The 20,349-nt window shown below is 34.6% G+C and overlaps 1 protein-coding gene across 2 annotated transcripts in view; it reads left to right on the plus strand.

The window, feature by feature from the left end:
* Positions 1-20,349, plus strand: part of Ets65A (DNA-binding protein D-ETS-3) — a 182,111-nt gene that overhangs the window by 93,662 nt on the left and 68,100 nt on the right. For both annotated transcript variants that reach the window (XM_089649754.1, XM_089649753.1), the window contains exon 4: positions 4,596-4,649. In XM_089649754.1, coding sequence (XP_089505880.1) covers positions 4,596-4,649 — 54 coding nt within the window. The remainder of the gene's footprint in view (positions 1-4,595; positions 4,650-20,349) is intronic.

Genomic DNA, 20,349 nt, shown 5'->3' on the forward strand with positions numbered 1-20,349 from the left:
TTATCGAAAATGGCACATTCGAAATTTTCTAATTCTATTTTTTTTTTAGAACGAGTTTTTTTTCCAACAAGTTTTAAATCACTTCGTATTGCATCGCCATAATCCTGTTACTCAAGTTTTTCAACGTAATATGACGAAGTTATGGTAGCGAGGTTCTGTTTAAACTCGAGCGCTTTGCATTTCGTCTATATGATGATTTGTTTGTGCATTCCGTATCTGCAGGGTGAAAAATGAGTATTGCTCATTTATTAAGAATCTCTGCAAATTATTGCTAATCCTTAACGAATGAATTAACAGGTTTCCTGATAAACTTTTTAGTAAAATGTGAATATATTATCACGAAGTCAGAAAATATGTTCATGAAAATCCGAATGTTTTCGAATTTCTTCATGATATTGTAATAAACTTCTTTTGGTCAAAGAAATTATTTATATCAGGCACCACTTATGTTTAATATTCTTCCAAATCATATTAAGTCTACCAATTCCTTAGTTAAATTTAAAAAGTTAATTAAGATTTTTGTATTGACAGACGATTGTCTTAATATTTTTTCATCCTTGTCCTTTCTTAAATAATAAGATTTTATATAATTCCCATTTGCTAAAGACAGAATGTCACCCTATCTGTCTTTATTATCTACTTTGCTTCTTCTTTTGAATAATGATTAATGATTAGTTATGGTTCAAATATTGTTACAATATACTGTCAAATTACCCATCTGGTAACACATCTAATACTTAAATTTTCTTTAATTTTGAAATATTTTGTGTTTGTATGTAGAATTAGTTTATGTTTGTGATTACTCTTATGTTTGCTTCACTCAAATGTGAATTGTTAACCTCGATAAAGGCTTAGTCCTAGTGAGGTTAATTTTTATGTGAAAAAACGTCTTTATGTATAGTTAGATGCAATAAATAAATAAATTGTATCAAGACACGTGCACTAGTAAAAATATGAAGTTGTCCTACCTGGTTATTTTGGGTTGACCCCATAGACATATGAATATTAGTAGACCTGCCCTAAGTGATTAAAAGCGTATTATCCCCACTCCCCATACCGGTTCCATTGGAGCCGGCTGTGCTCGCGTATGGCCTCAAGTGAAATTTGAAAACGTGACGTCATCATTCTTGTGCGAACTATGGTTGAGGCATCATCGGTTCATTTTACGAAATAACACGGCAAAATGTTGACTTGTACTATGAAAACTTGTAAAAATAGATGTGAAAAAGAGAATAAACCCAATTGTCGTATTACATTCCATATATAAGCATTATTTTACTTTATTTTAAGCATATTCACATCGTATAATATGCATCAGTTGTTACTATCACATCGAGAAACGTCTGGACGCGAAACACAAAGCTGGTTGGTTGCTGGGAAGTAAATTATGAACATTTATAAAAGTGTCTTAACTAAATACTTAAACGAAATATTCGACTCTGAAAATAGAACCGAATTTTTTTGCCGAATTTGGACTTCGCAAATTTGTTCATAACGTGGCGAGTAATTTGCGCTCCCATGTAAAAATGTCTATTCATTCAAAAGCAGATTTTACTTTTAAGAAGTAAATGGTGATATCATAATGCGAGATGCCTATTTACTGTCAGATTGATTTATTGACGAATCACAGTCAGCTTCACTCCCTTCGTTCTTCAACAGTTGATTTTACCCCTCGCCATTATCTTCTCGTCTATTAATTCCTATGTCTGTGGTTGACCCAATTGTTGGGCAGTTGATACCAATACGTTATGTCACAACACTACTAATAAAAAAACGTCAAAAATTAACCTCACCTTTACTGTCTTTTATACAATGCTTTCCAACGATTCCCTTTCTAGGGGGTGCCCTTTGTGCAAGTTTCCCTTGCTATTAGTTTTCCTTCGTTCATGTTTCTCTTTCTACTGAATGCCTTTTCAGCTGAGTGTGGAACAGTCACTCCACTACCGTTGCGTGCCGATACAAAAAATAATTAACATGTTGGAAATATTATGCAACCGTTTTAGGAAATGTTTCTTGTTTTATTTCAATGTTTTTTTTTTCACCCGATGTTTAGTTATATTTTTACAAGTTACGTAGTCATGTCTTGCTTTGTTTGTTAAGCTTGTTGATCATTATTTTGTTTTATATGTGAACAGCAAACTTTCTGGAGCCAGCATAACTACGACTTCTTTATTTCGGGAATGTTGTGCGATCGATGGAGGTAGATAGGAGAAGGAGATGGTGAAGAGGTAGGTTGGGAAATAGTTAGGGGTGTTTGTAAATATGTAAAACGTTCATGTAGGTGCCTACCCAGTGCACGGAGAAAAATGAGTAATGCTGGTTTATTGAAAATATCTTCATATTATTAGTCATTCTGTTGGAAACGGGACTGCAAGTCGCATCTTGATAAATAATAGATATCGATGTTCATTCACCTTGGTGATAAAAATATTACATGACGAAAAGCGAAAATGTTAGGACTTTTATGAACACGTGTTCGGAAATCGTGACAAAACGTTGGTATTTTATTTAAATATACTTATCAATTCATTCGTTAATGGCCTACAATCCTTTGTTTCCAAGTTTTTAACAAAAATAATTTGATGAGATTTTTAATAAAATAACAATATTTTTTACCGGGAAGTTTTCTCCGTGTTGATGCATTTTAATGTATTTTTATATTTGTGAAGATTATTTCTTATTCGGTAACATGTTTTGTAATCATGAATTAATTTTATGGTAGGAAGGCACGCCCCTAAGCGACATGTAGGTATCTAATTTGCTATATTTGTAATGGTAGAATTTTTGTGCTCTTGTTCGTACTCATGTCTCGTTATATTATTTGTAAACAGTGTAACGAAAAGTACGATGCAGTCATGGATATATGTCCTATATATATAAGTACAAACATGGAAAAGATATCGATAAAATAGTCTCAAATCCATAATCTTGAGGTGATTTTTCACAAAAACGACGCTCTACAAATTATCCAATTATTATTATTATTATTATTGATCGAATTATTTTGTGAAGCTTTCGTTTGGTCGTATTTTATAAGTAATGTTCATGTATTTTATCCTTTGCCATAATTGGACTAATTACAATAAAAATCTCTCATGTTTGTATATAGGTACCTAAGTAAATTGTCAGCAAGTATATTTTGGGTCAAGTCAGATATTATAGAGTAGTCAGCTCGTTTAAGCTGAATTTATTATTTTTTTAATGGGTTCTGTTATTTTTTATTCATATACCGCATTGTAATGATAGCCCCATGACAGCCCGAAGGGGTTATCGCCAATCTGTTTCTTTTCGTGTCGCTAGGAAGGAGATTCATGTGGTCGATATCTCTGTGGGACGTCACAAGTCAGAAATTTGAGTGTCGTCGGAGAATCGGGGTGTAATAAGTCAGCTAGCGGAATGGAGCAGGTCCCATTGAGCGGGCGATAAGCCGGTGAGGGTGTAATGGCGCGGCCCCACGCCACATCACCATAAAACATGCTCATTGTTCGGTGAAAGCGCGTAAAAAGGAGCATCCCTCCCTCCCCTCTCCCCACCCGCCCCCGCCGAGGGAAAGCGGCCGCCATTATCTCCACGGAAAGCGATAGGCGCCGCGCGCTCCACTAACGATGTTTATTTTTCTCGCGCCTCGAGATAAGGATTAGCTCTCGTATGTAAAACTGCCGCGGGGAGGCGCGCGCCCGTGGGCGGGGTCGCACGCTCATTGGCCGGCCGTACAGGCCCCGCCCCGGCGCCCGCCGGGGGGATCGTCGCGGCGGCGGCAGTCGGCGTCATAAATCGACGGTGTAGAGCGCGCTTCGCACGCGCCGCGAGAGCCCGAGCCGAATAGTTGGGGCGATGCCCCCCGTTGTCAATCAGTGCGCCCCCTAGCGCCCCAGCATGCTGGACATCAAGAGTTCCGCCGACTACCTCAGTCGGTCGGGGACGTTTACTAACTTCTCCATGCTCTTTGCTGGTGATTATAGCGCTTTTAATCTCTGCCCGCCTCACTGACTGACCCGTGACACTGATACCTGTTGTTCTCCCCCCGCACCCCATTCCCCCCGTGGGGTATTGAGGTGGCACTCGTTAGCTTCTTTAAATGGCCTCAATAGTTATTGCTTATAAACATATGTCATATTATTGTGTATGTAAAATTATTTACAACTTAAAAGCAGTGACAAAATCAAACCAATTTTATATTTGAAAAAAAAAGTTTTTTTCTTAACATTTAAAATAATTTGTGTTAACTAAAGCGATTCATTAGTTAATTTTTTTAAACATAGTGAAACTAGCTAAAGTAATGGGTACCCGGCGTTACTCGGGGTTGTGAATGATTTGGAGTAAAGTTTTGAGGTTTTAGATTCTATGATAAACATCTAATTTTCTCTACTTTCTTTATATTTAATATGCAAGAATCATATATGTAAACATTTCGGAAGAAATTCTCTAAAAGATAGTGAAAACTCTATCAAAATCCGATGCGTCATTTAGAAGAACTAAGCGGACAAACAGTTTACATTATTTTATACTATTTAAAGATTGCCTTTTTTCCGCATATCAGTGTAAATTCTGTTTGTAATAGATCCATTATTAATGTGTTTATTTTCTCCTTACAGACGCATCATACAAAAGTTCCTGGACCTCTCACGCCTCCGCACAGGGCGCTCAAGGTAAGTCCCTCGCACTTTATTTACATCAGCACTTGAAGCAACAATAGCCTTTTATTATTTGTACCTAAACCTCGTTGGTAGGTACTAATTTTGGTTGTCCGTGCATGGGAGCGTGATTTGAAATAAAATTGTTCCTGCGTAGTGCGTAAAATTACAATTTTGAAATAACTTAATTTCGAAATTGGAAATGATTTTTATACTATATAGACTATGGACGGCCGGCATAGTCCAGTGGTAACGCATTGGACTGCCATTCCGAAGGTCGCGGGTTCGAACCCGGCGTGCGCAAATAAATTTTATTTGATTAATTTGTGTTATTTCACAATTAATTAATTAAAATAATATATAGTATAGTATATTTGCGGCACGTTCCAGAGTGGAAGATACTACCAGTATCGCCCTGGTGTAAGACCACCATTCAGAATTGAAACGTTGCTCCAAATGGCTTTAGCCGTGTTTAGTGACTAGATCTGAATAGCCAGGTACTTCCCCACCTTCCTCTTTCCCTTCCCCACTTACCTTCAGCCTCACAACATCCCCCAATTGGGGATGCCATAGTCTCACTGGCTCCAGACGGGAGCAGTTGGGACTCTTGTGAGGTATTCACTATAAAAAAAAAAAAAAAAAAATAGTAGACAAGCGATAAAGTAGGTACCTACCGAAATTATTTTACTAATTAACAATTCTTTATATGAAATGTCAATTTTTTTGTTTAAATTTTTGACAGGTGCTTAGATAAAATAAAAGAGCTAATATACATTACTAAGGCACGCGTAGTTTACCTGAACTAGGCCCAGTGGACATATTTCATAAATACACAGACAATATTTAAATAACTATCCGTATCACAAGTGGTGCTGCATTTTTTGTTCGATTAGTACAAATATAACGTGTCTTATATTTATATAATGTTGTCAAATAGTGTGATAATTTTTTCAGTTTACTTACATTTGAAAGTTTAATATATTCCTTTTAAATCCTGGGTTAAATGTATTTTGAAGTGAAACTTCTTTAGCCGCGTAATGAATTTTCGGGAACGTAGTAAAACCGAGTCAAGATCGAAACGAAAAAGCGGGTACCCCCACCACCGCTCACCGTTCAGAAAAATGGTGTACAAAATTCGTTGTAATTATTAAACAAGTTAAATAACGTATTTTCGCACAATTTCGCAAGTCCAGTATGGTCTAGTGGCTAGGATACCTGGCTCTCACCCAGGAGGCTCGGGTTCGATTCCCGGTACCGGAAATTATTTTTGGTCAATTTTCTGAGATACTGTTTTATTTAATTTGTGTTTTGATTATTTCAGGTGATATTTTTAAGAATTCATTTTATTAAATACAAGCAGTGACTTGAAAAAAATCATAAAATTGTTAATTTTTCAATATGGACTTTTGGCAGCCGGGATGTATTTATAATTTCACAATTATTTTAGGAATGCGGAAGCACATCATGCAAGATTCCCATTCTTGCGACCCGGGTTCGATTCCCGGGCAGTGCACTCCTTTTTTATGGAGAATCATTATTTTTCAAAGGAAGGATATTTTTGATATTGTATTTTAGCTCCAGTAGTATGAAAAAAATTTTTATTTCATATTATATTCATATACCCCCACCACCGCTCACCGTTCAGAAAAATGGTGTACAAAATTCGTTGTAATTATTAAACAAGTTAAATAACGTATTTTCGCACAATTTCGCAAGTCCAGTATGGTCTAGTGGCTAGGATACCTGGCTCTCACCCAGGAGGCTCGGGTTCGATTCCCGGTACCGGAAATTATTTTTGGTCAATTTTCTGAGATACTGTTTTATTTAATTTGTGTTTTGATTATTTCAGGTGATATTTTTAAGAATTCATTTTATTAAATACAAGCAGTGACTTGAAAAAAATCATAAAATTGTTAATTTTTCAATATGGACTTTTGGCAGCCGGGATGTATTTATAATTTCACAATTATTTTAGGAATGCGGAAGCACATCATGCAAGATTCCCATTCTTGCGACCCGGGTTCGATTCCCGGGCAGTGCACTCCTTTTTTATGGAGAATCATTATTTTTCAAAGGAAGGATATTTTTGATATTGTATTTTAGCTCCAGTAGTATGAAAAAAATTTTTATTTCATATTATATTCATATACCCCCACCACCGCTCACCGTTCAGAAAAATGGTGTACAAAATTCGTTGTAATTATTAAACAAGTTAAATAACGTATTTTCGCACAATTTCGCAAGTCCAGTATGGTCTAGTGGCTAGGATACCTGGCTCTCACCCAGGAGGCTCGGGTTCGATTCCCGGTACCGGAAATTATTTTTGGTCAATTTTCTGAGATACTGTTTTATTTAATTTGTGTTTTGATTATTTCAGGTGATATTTTTAAGAATTCATTTTATTAAATACAAGCAGTGACTTGAAAAAAATCATAAAATTGTTAATTTTTCAATATGGACTTTTGGCAGCCGGGATGTATTTATAATTTCACAATTATTTTAGGAATGCGGAAGCACATCATGCAAGATTCCCATTCTTGCGACCCGGGTTCGATTCCCGGGCAGTGCACTCCTTTTTTATGGAGAATCATTATTTTTCAAAGGAAGGATATTTTTGATATTGTATTTTAGCTCCAGTAGTATGAAAAAAATTTTTATTTCATATTATATTCATATACCCCCACCACCGCTCACCGTTCAGAAAAATGGTGTACAAAATTCGTTGTAATTATTAAACAAGTTAAATAACGTATTTTCGCACAATTGGTGCTCAGCGTGGTTGGCTTTCAATCAGTTAAGCGAGGTTCGATTCTCGGCTGTGGCATTTTTGAAGTGAAACCTTGTTGAGGTGGGGGAGCCGCTCACGAACGTTCTCTCTCTTCTCTTCTTTCCTCTCTCTCAGACACCAGCGAACTGCGCCACGCAAAGCATCAGCTGCTTGGTTAGTATACTGCGTCGTGAGTGTAATACGAGTGAAATACGTAATTGATTGTGGTTCATACGGTTTGGTACAGAATTTCAGTGTTAAAAATGAGTAATGACGAGATAGAGGTGATGAACACATCAGTGGCACAAGAGGAAATATCCCCTGAGAATCACCAAAGAAGAGGAGAGTCTGATTCACACAGTGATGACATTAACATAAGGTAAATATAACCTATAAGAGTTGATAAATATTTCACAATCTATAATATTATTGTGCCAGCGTCTGGACGGTCTGGGCCCTGTGATTGGTCGAATTCAAATTGTCTGTTTCGGCTAAATTCCGACCCGATTTCATACTAAAAATCACCAGATTTTTTCAAAAGCATCGTTTCTGCTAATATAATTTTTGGATAATATCGAATAAAGTATGTTTTAGAAAGTTCACAATCCATTGGATTAATTACATTACAGTAAAATTTTTCCACAATTACGTTTTATATATTTGACGTCTGTTACATTCTAAGCATTCCAAGGTTCCTTAAAAATGTCAATCCCTCCTTTACCGGCCGCTGGAGTAGTTTCGCTATTGGCCGACAGAGCGCATAATAGCGATATACAAATTCGTACAATTTCATTTATTCAAACAACGATAATTATTTACGTGAAACTACCGTTTTAATACGCATTTACAAATAAAACAAACATTTGATTCAACTTAATGACAATAAACAACAACTTTTTGCATGTACGATTTTGAAAAATATTGATATTTAATATTATTTACGTAAATAATAATTTCGCACTATTTGACAGAATACCGACATGAAGTTAACAATACGCGGAAGTATAGGCACTGCCAACTCAATAAAATAATATGAAAGACAATCGGAAGATAGAAACGCTTCGTTGATTGTAAAATTAGCCAACAAATCTATATTCATCTGACATGAACTTATATGTATAATAAAACAATCATTTTGCCAGGTATACAATATATTATATATTAAGGTATTATTCGGAATCGCTGGACAAGGATAATACGAAATATTTTTAAATAAAACCTTCGGATTTACCATTAATATAAAAGGAATCTGAATGCATTTGGGAATTTTTTAATTTTAGCATTTTAATTTTTAATTACTTACGTAAAATTAAAATTCGCTTTCGTTGTATTGGATGACAGCCGGAATAATTTATATTGATGATATTTTCTTTTTGAAGTGAAACTTCTTTAGGCGCGTAATGGATTCGGGGACGGAGTAAAACCGAGTCAGGATCGACACGAAAATGCGGGTACCCCCACCACCGCTCACCGTTCACTGTCCCTCTCTCACCATATGCGCTTGTTGAGGTGGGGGAGCCGCTCACGAACGTTCTCTCTCTTCTCTTCTTTCCTCTCTCTCAGACACCAGCGAACTGCGCCACGCCAAGCATCAGCTGCTTGGTTAGTATACTGCGTCGTGAGTGTAATACGAGTGAAATACGTAATTGATTGTGGTTCATACGGTTAATTTGAAAATAGAGAGAGAGGAATAAATTAAATTTGAAAATAGAGAGAGAGGAATACTAGAAGTTTCACTTCTGTCTTGCGTAGGCTTGACACACCCACTTTTTTTTTTATAAATACTTTAAACCTATTATAATATCTCGTGATTTTGCACGCGTCTGCGCTAGTATATTATGTAGGTATTAGTTGGTTTTAACCCGGCCTTGCCCGGGGTTACGATGTTTTGACTAAAAATTTGGAAATTATAAATTTAAGGTTGAAATATCGCGGTGAAAGTGAATTGTGGGAAAGGTCCTGTTGGGAATTTTGGGAAATCAAATATGGACATTTCTTGCTACAAACTACTTTAAAATTTGTTAATAGAACAACGCACACCAGAGCCATAGCATGACTAAGATAATTTTTAATGGGTGATATTATATTTTAAAGGATTGTGTATCCTTTTTTACAATTTAACACACAAAATAACTTTAATGCAACCATTGACTAGACTGTATGTATGTACTAATTATATGATCTCTTTTAATGTACAAAATTTGCTGTCATTATACGTACCTCCGAAGCTTACTAGATGGAATAAATTATTTTACCATAATAACTTTGTGTTCAATTCTGTAATGGAGAGAATATATAGACAATAAAGTAATAAATATCGCTGATGTTTTCGATTTAAATTTTGACACATTCAAATGCCAAGTTAGTTCAGCACTTTCTAATTAATGAAATTAAAGTTCATGCAATCATAATTTATGTATATGCTTTGGTAATATTTTTTTATTACTCGTATATAAATATCAAGTGTTCTTTAAAGTTAGCGTGATAATAACTTAAATTATTGCATTTTATGATTAATTTTAAAACCTTTTTTCAATTACCTTAAACTGATGTTACCTATTTAATTTATAATCGTTATGTAAAAGCCCAATATAACGTTAGTAAAAAACAAATACGTATGTACAAATAAGATTATTTACGCTAATACCTACATCATTTAAATTAGATTAATTTAGATAAAAAATAAGCACTCGGTTAGTGAGCATAAGCTTTGGACCAATACACTACAGATACCAGGCAGTAAAAGCATTCAACAATCTTACACTAGACACAAAAAAATGAAGGAAACAAAAAACATTTCAGAAACAAAATTAAGATTTGTATCAAGGAACAAAAATGGCTGTACTAGAAAATAAATACTTAAATATATACATATAACTACATAATACTAACACATATTATACACGGCCGGACCAATAACTACATACAAATTACTTAGTTTCTATAACTACCATAATTTGTTTTATTTTATATCTTAATATTTCAATTAATTCGTTTAATTTAACATAATTTTAATTCAATCCATTTTATTTACATACATAATTTTATACATACAATTGTAAAATTATAGTCTCAGTGTGGTCAATCACTCAGTCACACATTACCAAATAATATTTTATAAAAAAAATACTTCTAACGTATACATAAAAATCTATATATTAAATTGTTTCATTATATGAAAAAAACTATGCACCTACCTTCCCAATAAAAATTTATTAAATTGTTCTATTATATGAAGAAAAGCATGCACAACATATATATACATATATATATCCGCTAAATTAGGTACTTGATATTTTAACTAACTAACATTAATATTCTATTTTATTGTATTTATTAAGCCCGTAGGGCTTTTATAGAGGTATAAGTGGTATAATTTTGCCACGATGCATAATTTAGAACACTTAGAAGAAATAATACAAATAAGATTAGAATAAGAAAAATATACATGTATATTTGAAATAAAAATACAAGAAACATTTTTTTTATAAAGATACAGTGATCACATGGGTTAACAAAGAGATAACTAAAGGTTCAAGAATCGGCTTGGAATTGGTTTTTAATATGATCCACAACATTAAAAAAATCAATATCACCCACGCATTGATTTCCCATAGTGTGAAACCTGTGTATTGGAGAATTAGCAATATTGTTGCGCTTCTGCACACTGAGTTTAGTATTTTAAAAAAGAAAATTATATATTTGATGTTTCTTCAAATTCACATACATATAGGGCAGCACACACAACATCTGAAGTAAAAATGTAATTCCTCCAAAATTTTATCAGGTACCTACCTGGTTTACATTGTTCAATACTACTCACTTACCCAAATTATCTCATACACTGTAAATCCTTATATATTATATGTTACCACATTTATTTGGTAAATTTCGAATATAATACATGCTACCAGGTTACTTTTTCTACATTGTCACATCCACAAACAAAAAATCTCCATTTCTACTTTCCATTACTACTAAATACCTAACTTATCTCTTATACTGTAAATACGAATACAATATATATGTTACCATGTTTATCTTTACACAGCCACTATACAGCTGTAAAAAAATAGTATATATATTTCTTCATTACACAACTTAGATGCAGAGAAAAGTGAAATTTTTTGGAGTTATATGAATTAGGTACACCTGTCAATTTGTCTGTTCTGGAACTTTCATTTTTCTTATTGGACAGGCAAAGTTTCCTAATATGTAATTTGTACTTTCTTTTGTATCTATCTTTAAAAAAATAAATAAAAAATGATGCTCTATCAACAGTCATACATCTCTGTAAATGCTAGTATACCATTATTTTCTATCAGTTTAGTTATTACTTGCGCCCCATTATAAACTGCATTCTCATAGCACAGCTTTAAAAAAAATCATACCCATCAATGCAATACTTCTAACAATACTGTGTGTTACAATTTCTAGTTTGTTTGTTTATTTAATTTGTTAAAATATATTTTTTAATTTGAGATATCCAACAACTCTGTAACAACAATAGGTCACCCCAAGTGGTTCGCTAATTTTGGTGATTTAGCAGGAGTGCCCAGGTTCATCGCGTGAGGTGTGTTCAGGATGCGCCTACCCAGTGCTCCTGGACCCCTCCCCTCACACTTTTTTTCCTTCTCAGAAATTTTTCTCCTTCCTTTCCTTTAAACGACCCTCCACACAGCATTCCCAAAGATAAGATATGATATGAATAAAATAATTTTTCTTAGGGCCTCCTGTGTGTGGTTGATGAAATAAAAACTTTACCGAATATTTATTTTAAGGTAGTTATATTTAGTTCGTAAACAAATGACACCAAGGTCGATTAATTTAAATATTTATTATCACAAACATCACACGTCCTTTGATTGTATTTTAACTATATATTTATGGATTATTAATTAATTGACATTTTTCTAAGTATGGCGGCAACGTAGTAGACATCAGCATTCTTAACATTTTACTCACATTTAGCAATTTTATAGAAAGACAAAGAATAGAATAGCTACGATCTACTAGTATCGACTACCACATTTGATATCCATTTACAGAGGGCACTTAAACACTTTTTTTGATGGTCGCTTGATTCTGAAATGTTCTAAAAAACCGTTCTGCAAAGAAGAGAAAACAAAAAATTACTCCTAATAAATTCTTTTCTATATTTTATTACCTTCTGAAAAGTAATGCGTATTTTTTCGCTCATCTTATGATAAATGAACGTACATGGCTGCAGGCTTCTGTGATATAGCCTTACAGACTTCAGCACTGAAGTAGGCACTGTTTGCAGTACGTACGCTAGTATCTCCGGCCCGCTCTAACCTATTCTCGTCCCAGTCTCCCCGTGGGCGGGGCCCGCGAGGGCGGTAGCGGGGGCGTATCCAGTATCTTGAGAATGGCTCATTCTCCTTCCATCTGAGCTGTGGAAATTGTTTTCACTATTCCGTAGATACACAAAAATAATATTACGGAGCTCGGATAACGATTTTCTCCAATTTACCTAATTTTGATACCAGTCTGGGTAGAGGTTGAGTCTGATATTGCTAAATAATGGAAATTTGGTGGTACTGAGAAATCGAATGATGTGGACTCCTGATTTTGAAAAAATCAATGTTATATTTATAATAGGTATATTATCTACTTAGATATAAGTTGGGTATCCACATCAATTTGAAAATGATAGTCAAATCTTTATACTCCCACAATATTAGGTATATAATTGAAATATTAAATTTATTATAGAAAAATAACTAACCATCACGCCGTTTCCCCGCAAAAGGTAGGCAGAGAGGACGGACCGCCAAACAACTCGGTCTTGGCACACACTCCTTGCCTCATTCACATTCATAAATCGTCTCATACATTATCTTCTATTATTTTGACTCTTGACATGTCCCGACTCAAATATCTGATTCACTTGGTCGTGTCATGTATTCCTCCTTTCTTCGCTCATTCGCTCTACATACCCAAACCATCTAAGCGTCCCTTTCTTGATTTTACTCACTAAACTTACATCAGCCTTGCACTCTTTTAGAAAGATGATAAAAAATATTTGCCTGATTTGCATAGTTCTTAAAAATAATATCAAGGGCGCAGTACAGATATATTTTTTAATTTACAAAAAAAAATATAAGTGGCCTCCAACTAACATTTATAATAATAACTAGTTACTGACATTGAAAGACTTATAGCTAGTCCACTTGCGACATTAATAACACGTGACATGACGTAACACATTTACAAATGTAGCTTAAATTTTGATTTTAAATGTGTAATATATCTAGTAATCTCACATTTATCTTATTCAATCAATATTATTTAAAATTCAAAAGTCAATAATTTTAGTACACGTTGAGTTAGATTTCTACACAATTATTGTGCTTTTAACTGTACTAACTCATAAAGTATAAAATATTCATCTTTTAATTAATGCCATTTGAATCTTTATTTTAATTTCAAATGAATGTAAACAACATTTTAATATTTGGAAAAAAAAAATCATAATTTTATCGAGAAGCTGTTGTCCTACTTATTCATGATTTTAACTGTTTTTTAAAGTAATATTTTTTCCTTGGACGAAATTTTAAAAGTACCCACGTGACTAGGTACTGACGATAAGTGAAAACAATTATTTTAAACTCAATCGTTATATCGTTATATAAGGAAGGTACTGTTATGGTAAAATTCGTTGCTGCAGTATTAAAAGATCAAATTTGAGCACAAAAGCAATTTTTCTTACTAAGTAGGTAATAATAATAATAATAACATGGAATTTATATAGCGCAGTTTAGTGTCATTTCACTTCAAGTGCGTACCTATTTATACTTCACTTCAAGGTACCTATTTATAGGCAAATCATTTTAATTAGGGCACATTTGAATGTATTTTGTGAACACCGTTAGAATAGAACGATTTTTAAAAATTCGAGCTAGTTTCGAACAACCTCCAAAGATATTGGATTCTATCAATTGTTATATTTATAGCAAATATACGAGTTTTACCATTACAGTACCTACCTAACCCAACCGTATTTTTTTGTTTTTATATTTTGCTGAACAGAACTGCTATAGGTATTTAGTTGCAGTATAGTTTAGTACAGGGTAAAACAGACAGGGTCGATAACCGACCATTCTGGCGTTGATAGTGTTACTGGCAGTGGTGAGGCATTTCACGTTCGTTGGTCGCGCGGCGGCGGACGTGACCGAAGACTCAATAATGATCGGTTCACGGTACACTATACTCTACTAATGTATATATACAGTCACGATAACTAGTACAAACTAGGTACTGTTATTAAGTATTAGATATTGACTATAGTTAAAATATAGATAACTAGTTAAAATATAGGTATGTAGGTATAATCGATAAAGCCTAAATAACTAATACAAGTTAGTAGGAATTCACTGCAGGTTACGTCAAGATGACTAGTTAAACATCGTCCTTTTAGATTGTTTTTGATGTGAATCCATAGAAGAGGCCGAACTGCTCCCAATCGTCGGGAGCTAGGGAAAGGAATAGGGAAAGGAATAAAATGTGAAGGTGGAAGGTGGAGAAGTGCATGTCTATTAAGATCCGGTCATCAAACATGACCAAAGCCATTTGAACCAACGTTTAAATTTTTAATGGTGATCTTACGCCAGAGAAATACTGAAAGTACCTATATACCACTCTAGAACGTGCGGCAAATATACTATTTATAATTTTAAATGAGTAATTTATGAAATATCACAATTAAATCAAATTAAATTTATTTGCGCACGCCGGGATTTTAACCCTCGCCCTTCATCTTGCTGGTCGAGAATCTTACCCCTCGACCACGAAAGTCATCAAAAGATAAAGAGTTATGATATCTACATGATACTTATTCATTATACTGTTATTGGGTATCAACCATGGGTACCTACTATAAAATTAAAATTACTATTAGGTGCCTGTACGCTACTGCTATTGAGAATTGATTTTAGGTTTACTCAAGAACTATTATAAGCTACTGTTATTTTAAATATAGGTTAAACCAATAAAACTTGTATAAGCTAATGTTATTAAATATCGACTATAAATGATGTCAAAATAACTAGTAGGTATCTAGATAGGTCGTAGTATCTATTCGTAGATGTGAGATAGTAAAGTCAGGTGCCGGATTCTGTCAGTGTAGAGCGAGACAGATGTATTATAGTTGTATAAAAGCTCAAGATTTAGTTTTTCTCACATCTCAGTTAGCAATTAGTTACCACGTATCCGTAATCTTTGTACTCAGTTAATAATAAACATAGTAATCAATCTCGGAGTATCATTAATGAATAATACAAAATCTTATACTAATAGTCGTACAGCCTACAATCCATACTATAACAGTAAAGCAGTGGCGCAGCCGGTAAGAACTATGGTAATAATCACTGTAAAGGTCAGAAAACTAGTAGCTAAATGCTGCAGTTATTTGGTAGATATAAAATGTAGTTTACAGGTAAAATCAAGGTATGAAAATTACTAGTCCTATCAACTATTTTTAAAATTAAAAATTATCATAAAAAATATTATTCTTCTTCGATTTTATTTATTACAGGAAAAGTAAATAAAAGTTGTAAATACATGCTACTATTATATGGTATCTACAGAATGTAGGTGAGTCAAGATATTGTGGGGAAATATTTTTGGATGCATACAAATTTGCCTAACTAACAGGAGCCAAACATGCGTCTTTGTTATAAGCAATAATTAGTCGCCTGCAATATCAATACAAATTGAAAATATTTCCCGAGTAAAAATAAATGCCGCCGACGGGAATTGAACCCGCGCCTTCTGATGTCTGGTCAGACGCTCTGAACCACGGAGCCACATCGGCTTATTTCCAACCCGCCATATAATTCAATATGTACTAGTAGGGTAGACCGAGGCTATTCGGATCATTTTTTATGTTTTCTTGAAAAAAAATTAAACTAATGCATTTTCGAAAAAAATTTTTATTTAATATTCAGCATTTGACATTTTTATACGTTTTAATTTTCATGATCATAACATAAACTAACTTTAAAAAAACATATGACTATTACTGTAGACCTCTCCACTGATCCGAATCACCACATATATATGTGGTGATTCGGATCAGTGGTGGGGCTACTCGGATCAAACCCGAAAAAATAGTTAAGTATGAAAAAAAACAAAAACCAAAAATAGGTTTTAGAACCCATAACTTTTATGAAAGTATCGTGACACTTATTACACTCTTATTGGCTTACCCACCGCACAAATAAAAACTTTATTAAAAAATTTCTTGTCGTAACATTTTTCGTGGCACCATTCTTCGCAAGAAGAACATTAAATCCAATCTTCCTTTGGAGGATGTACAAAAACTTCATTCAAATAAATGCAAAACCACTTTCTTGAAGCCCCAGCCGATGAAGAAGCTGTTACGGAAGATTTTTGAACTCTAATTCCCGTGGTACCTTTTCCTTTGAACTGTAATTTTGGGCGGTTTTTGGCGAGAGATCTTTTGATTTCCTTTGCGTTCGAGGCTTTTATTTTTTCTTCAGTATCTTTATGCAATTTGGAAACGTTTACTGGAGATGTAATATGAAAAATTGGCACCTTTGCAACGCGGGAGTTCTTTTAGTCGGCACATCCTTTTCAGGAGGATGTGCCAACTAAAATTGTCGTGTATGGGATTCCGTAGCTCACAGCAGTACTGCGTAATCCCATTTCACCGGATTTTACTTTCCTAACGGTTTCATCCATTGCAATTTTCGACCATGATTGATAAGTCGTCTTTTTCACATAGTTGCGCACCATTTGTTCCAAATAAAAATATAAAACAATTAACGCATCGAATTTTAAAAGCATTAAAATATGATCCAAATAGCCCCCCCACCGTCGGTCCGTTTAACCTCACATTTATTAATATGATATTTACTCAAAGTAAAGTACAAAAACATACAAAATGCAATTTATTACCCTTTAATTCTGTTTACTGTGCATTTGATTGATAAATATATAACATATGAATATGACTGAATAGCTTACCTTTTCAGAAAAAACACTAAGAACGCAGAGAACAATATTACATCGGGCATTTATTTGAGACGTAACTTCTACTATCTTCACACATATCGATTTTTAGCAGTCAACCCACGCAATCTGTAATATCGGTAATTTTACTATTATGACATACGGTAGATGGGGATGCTATGTCCAAATTCTTTCATTGTCATTTGGTTACAATAGCCGAGATATATCCATATTGCTTAGCTTGATCCGAATAACTCACCCGATCCGAATAGCCTCGGTCTACCCTACTTCAATCAAAAATTACTGCTTAATATATTTTTTCACCTGTAAACAACCTAAATGTGCTATGCATAAAAACCTTTTCTTATAAAAATTACTTTTTCATTAAAAAAATAATTCGTCTTTGTATTTATCTTCTTGAAATCTTGTGCGTCTTGAAATGTGTGCTGGACTGCTTGGTATCTCTATAGCAACATTTAAATCGTTTTAATAAATAATTAATAAAATTAATTTAGATAGGGCCCTTGCACTTACAATCATAGGGAACAATTATTGGAAAATAAGTATTTCGCTACGTTTGGTGACTTGGAAGGAGTGCCCAAACAGCTTTTCTACCCACCCAACAGCATGGCGAGCCAGATTGATAGATGCCGGTTGACCCTTTCATCTTACAGCCATACTCTCTCAACCCATCGCCTTGCACCCATCCGTCTGTCACTCCTAGACAAACTGACCCCTAGATATCACATGTCTTTTCCTTCCCGAAACCTTCTCTGATCAATTTCCTCAAAAGAACTTTCAGCCAGCATTCCCAAAAAAGACATACGCCTTGACCTCTTGTGTGGAGCTTATGTAAAATAAACTTTTATAAGTTTTGGGTATCAAGTCTACTATACCACGGCATAGGTAAAATAAAGACGCTAAATATGACAATGTAGCATTTAGAACATAATTTTGTATGTATGTCAGATGAGTAGACGTACCAACAGAACCAATCGATATGTATGAAATTAATGCTAGCGATTGCAGACATGTAGGTGAAAGTTAACCCTATTTAACCATTGTATATACGAATATGATAATCGTTTTTACGCGTGCCGCTTATTTGGGTGGTAAAGGAAAGCAATCTTGACTCCAGGAAATTTGTCCGCCTGCCGCCCGGCCAACAGTTTCCTTCCTAGACGGACACGGCCCACTCTTCCCCTGTTTCCTTGGCCCGTTCCTCGCCCACACCTCCCCGCACTTTCCCCTACCACCTCCGCACCACCTCAATCTGTTACCTAACCGGAGTTCACACACTGTTTTTTTTTATTTTTGTATTGATACATTAGAAGTATTTTTTTTTATAAAACATCATTTGGTAACGTTAGCCTTACTTGGTGCTTATACAAAATATTTAAATAAAATGGACTGTATTGAAATTAAATCAAATTAAACGATTGGTATCGAAACGTGTCGATTGTTTTCATCAAATAGTGGTGAATACAAAATGATATATTTTCATTTTTGAAATTTTTTTAATAAATACAATAAAATAATCAATAAATGTATCTACTTGAACAGATTCATTTTTGGGGTATTTTGCCACGTTGTGCTACCTCCTTCTTAAGCCAACGTTTCGGACAGCATTACAGTGTCCATTAGCAGAGATTAAACATGTAATGTTGTCCGAAACATTGGCTATAGAAGGAAGTAGCACAACACAACATAAAACCGTCAGCATTGAAACGTAGCTTGAAATGGCTTTAGCCGTGTTTGGTGACCAGATCTGAATAGCCACGTACTCCCTATCTCCTTCCCCTCCCCACTACCTTCAGCCTCACAACGTTCGCTATAATGTCACTGGCTGTAGACGGTTGGGAGCAGTTGGGACTCTTGTGCGGTGTTTACATTTATTTTTTTTTCAAATCCAGCTAGTTTTTACTGCCTTAACTTGTTACAGTAATCGGGATTGACGTAGTACCATAAGTTTTACCATTAACACAATTACGCTCTAATTAGGACAATATGATAAATAATAATAAATGTTTTTTGATTTCCACGTCAATAAATTTTAAAATATTGCACCCAATGTATTAACACCCAGGGCGTTTTATTATTATTATTATTTCTCCGGTCCCCTTCGTAGAGTCTCCCCTAGCGAACTGAGCGACACCATGTCTATGTCATCTCACAGCCTTTTTTTCCATTATTGCTGCTACCATGCGCTGGGAAAGAGAAATTACCCCCCATTGTTCATCGTGAATTATCAATGTTATCTTCTAGGAAATATTTGTTTTTTTCTTCGGTGGGTAGATCAAATGATTGAAAAGTGAAAATTCAAAGATATATTGGACAAAAATATCTTCGAATAATAAAAACGACTTTTGCATAGAAAGCACGGCAAGACGGGATGATGCTTCATTCGGCCAGCCTCGTGACTCGCCAGCTCTTTCGGCCCGGCCGCCAAAACTCTGTGCGGTATATTTGCTTCTACTCTCACTAAAATTGGCAATGAATCTTTTCTAATTGTGATGCAAGTGTCTATTACACATACCTATTTGAAATAGAATAAACTGATGATTCGAAACGAGGATCTCACGTATCTATATAATAATGATAACAAGAGAGTTGAGGAAATCATAAAAAACGTTAATATTTTTGAAAATGTGTAATTTTTATGGAGCAGTGTCCGATTTAATACATTTTTAATAATTTTTGCAAATGCAATTTGAACCATTAGGTAGGTTCCTACCTACTAATTACCCAATCTATGTATCACCGATGATATTTTCAACATGTGTCCAATACGGAATGTTCCCGTAGGGATTTCGACGCCGGAATTGAAAAACAACCGGCAGTCAAGTCCGTGGCCTTTCCGGGGCTTTTCCGGCGCACGCCCATCGGGCGCTAAATCACGCCACCGCACAAAAAGGGCAAACCAGTTGCTTAGGATTTGAGATCCGCGCTGAT

This window comes from Hesperophylax consimilis, chromosome 31 (assembly GCF_061612785.1).
Source record: "Hesperophylax consimilis isolate HC1 chromosome 31, BYU_Hcon_1.0, whole genome shotgun sequence".
Classification (NCBI taxonomy): Eukaryota; Metazoa; Arthropoda; class Insecta; order Trichoptera; family Limnephilidae; genus Hesperophylax; species Hesperophylax consimilis.